This window comes from Salvelinus fontinalis, chromosome 10 (genome assembly GCF_029448725.1).
Source record: "Salvelinus fontinalis isolate EN_2023a chromosome 10, ASM2944872v1, whole genome shotgun sequence".
In the NCBI taxonomy this organism is placed as follows: Eukaryota; Metazoa; Chordata; class Actinopteri; order Salmoniformes; family Salmonidae; genus Salvelinus; species Salvelinus fontinalis.
The window spans coordinates 22,737,660-22,743,659 of record NC_074674.1 but is presented as its reverse complement, the minus strand read 5'-3'; the positions used below and the strand labels follow the sequence as shown (position 1 = coordinate 22,743,659).

Sequence of the window (6,000 nt, the reverse complement as noted above, 5' to 3'; positions counted from 1 at the left end):
TGCCCTATTCTCCTAACCTCTATGTGTGTTTGTGTAGTAGTAGTTAAGAGGCATGTAATTCATTACAGTATGTGAGTCAACATCTACAGATGATAGATACAGTGCATTAGGGAAAGAAAACACATCAGCAAACAACAATGTGATAAAAGAGCTCAGCATTGATAGATATCTGAATATGAACAAGCTAAACGAAAATCAGGTCCAACACAGGCCTGAGAGACTGGGGGGTTATCCCACTACTGCCTGCCACCAATGTAGTGATTCAGTAGGAATAGCTGGGGTGGAGTTGGAAGTAGCAACCCATTGAAAGTGCATTTTGACCCTTAGCATAAAGGTGAGACGATATGATGAAACTTGCTCTCATGAGGACCGCCACAGGAAAGGAAGACCCAGAGTTACCTCTACTGCAGAGGATAAGTTCATTAGTGTTACCAGCCTCAGAAATTGCTGCCCAAATAAGTAACAGACATATCTCAACATCAACTGTTCAGAGGAGACTGCGTGAATCAGGCCTTAAAGGTTGAATTGCTGCAAAGAAACCACTACTAAAGGACACAAATAATAAGGAGAGACTTGCTTGGGCCAAGAAACACGAGCAATGGACATTAGACCGGTGGAAATCTGTCCTTTGGTTTGATGAGTCCACATTTTTTATTTTTGTTTCCAACCGCCGTGTCTTTGTGAGACCCAGAGTAGGTGAACGGATGATCTCTGCATGTGTGGTTGCCACGTGAAGCATGGAGGAGGAGGTGTGATGGTGCTTTGCTGGTGACACTGTCAGTGATTTATTTAGAATTTAAGGCACACTTAACCAGCATGGCTACCACAGCATTCTGCAGTGATACACCATCCCATTTGGTTTGCGCTTAGTGGGACTATCATTTGTTTTTCAACAAGACAATGACCCAACACACCTCCAGGCTGTGCTATTTGACCAAGAAGGAGAGTGATGGAGTGCTGCATCAGATGACCTGGCCTCCACAATCACCCAACCTCAACCCAATTGAGATGGTTTGGGATTGTAACGAGTGCGCTGAGAGTCGGGAAGCAGTGTGCAAAGCTGACAAGGCAAAGGGTGGCTACTTTGAAGAATCAAAAAATTTAATATATTTTGATTTGTTCAACACATTTTTGGTTACTACATGATTCCATATTTTTTATTTCATAGTTGTGATGTCTTCACTGTTATTCTACAATGTAGAAAATAGTAAAAATAAAGTAAAACCCTTGAATGAGTATGTGTGTCCAAACTTTTGACCGGTACTGTATATTCCCTGTGAAAGCAAAGAACCTGTGATATGTGGATTTTAGCAAACAACAGCTAGCAAAACTTAACCCAGCCAAATCAAACTCTGAGATGACTATCTAGCTCCCTTTTCATTTGTTTTAGCTGTTTTGCATTGACATTTATATCCATATTAATGATGCTGCTGCATGATTTTGCCTGATCAGAAAAATGACTAACTGACCGTTGACACCGCTAACTCTCTATAGCAAGGGTAGATCGAATTCGTATTTTGCAACATTGTTGCCGAGGTCAGAGTGGCAAACAGCAAGGTTCATAAAAACTTTTGTTGTTGCAAACTAAATGCTAGCTAGATGCAAGAGGAAATGATGTCTTTAATAAAAGCATACACTCTTGGATTAACAAAGGGGTTCTTTATCAATGTATTAATAATGTAAGCAAAGTTGATTATTTAAATCAAATATATGAAGGCAGTCATATTATAAACTATATGCTGGATAGATAGTGTGATTAGAATATGAGCAACATTTGTAAGCTAGCTAGCTAGCTAGCTAGACAGGACTACTTTAACCACACATTTCTTTCAGAGTTTCTCTCGCAACCCCATTTTCAAATCAGGCCGCGACCCCCAGTTTTGAAAACGCAGTTTTAGTGTCAAACTTATGATGTAAACACAATAACACTAGAGCTTACTTTAATATAAGACACTGGCGACACCCTGGTGCAGGGATCTAGATGGAAAAGCACCACTATGCAAAAAAGTTTCCATGCTAAAATGTGTCTAGAAATCCAGATAAAAATGATCTGGGTGTCAACAGGAGCAGAGCTCACACAATTCTCTCTCATCGTATTGAGTGTTACACACATGGTACCAATGTAATATGATGAGTGTGGATGTCAGTAGCGGTGCATGTGTAAAAAAGAATCACTGGGGAAGCCAACCCCCCCCCCCCCCCCCCAAAAAAAAAGCCATATTACAACCACGTTGTGATAATTGCGTTGTTTGCTCAATAACCTGTTAATTCAGATGCCTTGCGACCGTGATATAGCCTATAGGCCTAAAGGCCGAGACAATAAGAAGTCACAGTGGCAGAATAAATTCAACCACACCTTTGTTTTATCACAAAACCGTATAGCAACCTCCGTCCAGTGAAGTCCTTAATATTGCATGTTATAAACAATGACCTACAGCATGGTCAAGCAAGTTAATGTTTCTGACATTTACGGACCACTAAACAACTATTGATTTAGAACCACAGAGAGTTACCCCAAGTTGCAAAGAAAACATGAGCTGCCTCCACTATTCCAGCACCATTTCAACTTCAACATCATCAAACCACCTCTGCTTAGTCTAATAGTGACAACTAAAAGATACCAAAAACAATTTAGTCCAATCAATGTAAGCTAAATATGATGTGGCTGTTTATGGTTCTGATTTCAGTGTGTGCGTTTGTGCAAGTAGAAAAACATGTTGACTCAGCCTACTTGCAGAGAAACGCCAATGCCGCCATCCTCTCTTTCATGTTGACGAAACGTCTATCATTCCATCATATAGTACACGCTTCAATTTTTTGTTGTCCTAGGCTATCTGGCTAAAATGCTTGCTTGCTAATCAAACTTCCATTTATGGGCAACGTTAGCTAGTTAACATTAGCCTTCTACAGCTAGCTACCTTTCAAGCCAGTGGCACAACAATGTATGAATGAATGGTTAATTAATGAATCGCCTTTATAATCATTGGCCAGTATGGAGAATTAAGTAAAACCACAAGTCCAAATCCCCGTCTCCATCCATGCCTAATTTGGGGGAGGGCCAGGACCATTCACAGTTGAGCTGGCTAATTTTGTATACTTTTTTTATCAAGGGAGGCCAAATGCTCGCTGGCTTCCCTTGCTTTCAATGCTATGGGCAGCAACAATGTCATACTCTGTTCGGCCCAGACAGCATCAGATAGATGGCCTACACGTCCAGAGACAGAGGGGCGTTGTTTAGCTCGCTCGGATGTTTTCTCATGTGAGATACAGTCTGCCTCTTGCGAATTGAAGGGAAATTATGAAACAGAGAGATGCATTATTCCGTTTTTATTTATTAAGAATACACGCCACTGGTGGATGTCAGTAAGAATTCATATTACAAGGATTGTCGGCGCACAGCGGATCTTTTGGTCGGCAGAGTTATGAAATGAAACCAACTCCAGGCGCTTTTTGCTACTAACAGCATTGCACGCAGCCAAGGATGAGACGGCTGTGTCCGTGTTGTAGCCTTGGAACTTCCACTGAATGGAACTTTTCAACGGTGTTCGTGCAACACGGTGCATTCAACCCTCAATATGACTTAAACGGTGTACAGGTAGACGTTACTCTGGGTAAACATTTTAACCAATAATACGCGGTGACTTATATTGATAGACCGAAACTGGCGTGATGGGTGTTAGTGGACTCTAACATTATGGAGGCACAACACTTCGAGACTTTTGGAAGCGACACCGGGAGCCAGTCGTCTTCAGGCTCCGAAACCTTGTCAGAGGGAGAAGGTATAGACATCTGTTTAGAAGAAGTGCACCAATATTACGAGTATTTCAACAACCAACAAACTTCAGACTTCGTCACTCTAAAAACAGAAGGGAAGGAAGAAAAGAGTGTGGCAGACGACGAGGCGGTGGAACCAGAGAATAAAGAACATGGGGAAGGAGGCGACAAAATGGTAAAGAGTGCAAAAGTGTAATTTACCCATTAAACGTTAGTAGTAATGTCAATGTCTTTGGGTTGAGTGGCTTGAATGGCAGGTGTGTGCGCCCTCGCAAAAGTGACAACCATCATGCCTTGTTGCGTATGTGCACTGCTTGTGAGAAATAAGAAATTGTTACTTTATTCAGCTAAAGTATTATTCAGAGTATAATATTTTAGCTGAATAAAAACTGTTATATTAGTTTTTATCCACCCACCCCCCGAGCTTTACAGTTTCGTCAGTTTAAATAATTTTTTGATTAGAGAATCCCCAGCAGTAATAGTGACACAGTAAGTTGACCGATTCATATGGTTAGCTGTCAGGGGGATATTGGAATTCCCCAAGTCAATTTGTGAGGGCAAGTCTCTAGCCTGTTGCTCGAGTCCTATGTGATAACATTGGCTTCATGTATGTATTTTTTCTTAGCATACTACGAAGCATGCCTATTGACTTGATCGATGTACATGTGTTTTTGACTTGGCTCAGCTTTGGAAAGATTTGAACATACAGTTGAAGTCGGGAAGTTTACATACACTTAGGTTGGAGTTATTAAAACTCGTTTTTCAACGACTACACACATTTCTTGTTAACAAACTATAGTTTTGGCAAGTCGGTTAGGACATCTACTTTGTGCATGACACAAGTAATTTTTCCAACAATTGTTTACAGACAGATTATTTCACTTATAATTCACTGTATCACAATTCCAGTGGGTCAGAAGTTTTACATTAAGTTGACTGTGCCTTTTAAACGCTTGGAAAATTCCTGAAAATGATGTCATGGTTTAGAAGCTTCTGATAGGCTAATTGACATTTGAGTCAATTGTAGGAGTACCTGTGGATGTATTGCTAGGCCTACCTTCAAACTCAGTGCGTCTTTGCTTGACATCATGGGGAAATCAAAAGAAATCAGCCAAGACCTCAGAAAACATATTGTAGACCTCCACAAGTCTGGTTGATCCTTGGGGGAAATTTCCAATCTGTATTTAAAGGCGACTCCTAGGCAGAGCTAATTCAACACGTCAGTGCCCCCTTTAAAGCCATGTCAGGTTACCACCATTGGGGACATGAGCCAGTGACACGGCCTGACCCCTAACCTCTAATCTCTGACCTGTAACTTTAGCTATGTCATTCCATTAAGGGCGTTAAATATGGAAAGGCTTCTGGGATGAGTGGCTTGTCTGTGACATCTCCTCCTCAGGCTGTGCTTGTATTTCAAACAGAACACACGCCATAGCTGAATTTATGCACATCTTTGTTTATGAACAACTACCCGCCCACTTACGTACATGCTTTTTATTCTAAAAATGGGTACCATCTATCTGTGAGTGGAGTCTTAACTGGTAGTTGCATGTTTTTACAGTACCACAAAATCATCCTGAGTTTTTTGGCCATTGGGGGGAAAAAAAGTCTACTGCATGAAAAATGAAACGCTGCAAATTTGAATTGAACCCTGTGTTTATCAATCCAGCTGCATCTTAGCAGTACTGTCTGTCTATACTTACCTCATGAAAGCTGCGAACTGGTGGTCCTGCCAGATATGGCTACAGTTATGTATGAGGTGGTGTTGGAGGGCCAGTAGGAGGCACTCTTTCCTCTGGTCTAAAAAATATCCCAATGCCCCAGGGTAGTGATTGGGGACACTGCCCTGTGTAGGGTGCCGTCTTTCGGATGGGACGTTAAACGGGTGTCCTGACTCTCTGAGGTCATTAAAGATCCCATGGCACTTATCGTAAGAGTAGGGGTGTTAACCCCGGTGTCCTGGCTAAATTCCCAATCTGGCCCTCAAACCATCATGGTCACCTAATAATCCCCAGTTTACAATTGGCTCATTCATCCCCCTCCACTCCCCTGTAACTATTCCCCAGGTCGTTGCTGCAAATGAGAATGTGTTCTCAGTCAATTTACCTGGTAAAATAACGGTAAAAAAAAAATGTTTGGCATGTAAGGACAGGTCCTGGAGGCTACTGTGTTCGAAAGAGTCCTGGTAACTTAAACAGTTCTTATTTGGAGACGGATGTTTTGATT

At 41.6% G+C, this 6,000-nt stretch overlaps 1 protein-coding gene across 3 annotated transcripts in view; it reads left to right on the top strand.

Annotated features, from left to right (window-relative positions):
• The first annotated feature begins 3,215 nt into the window (after positions 1 to 3,215).
• LOC129863834 (microtubule-associated serine/threonine-protein kinase 3-like) overlaps positions 3,216 to 6,000 on the top strand; it is a 176,616-nt gene continuing 173,831 nt past the window's right edge. For 2 of the 3 annotated variants that reach the window (XM_055936138.1, XM_055936137.1), the window contains exon 1: positions 3,216 to 3,949. In XM_055936138.1, coding sequence (XP_055792113.1) covers positions 3,695 to 3,949 — 255 coding nt within the window. In that variant the 5' untranslated portion in view covers positions 3,216 to 3,694. The remainder of the gene's footprint in view (positions 3,950 to 6,000) is intronic. The other variant, XM_055936141.1, reaches the window with a different exon arrangement.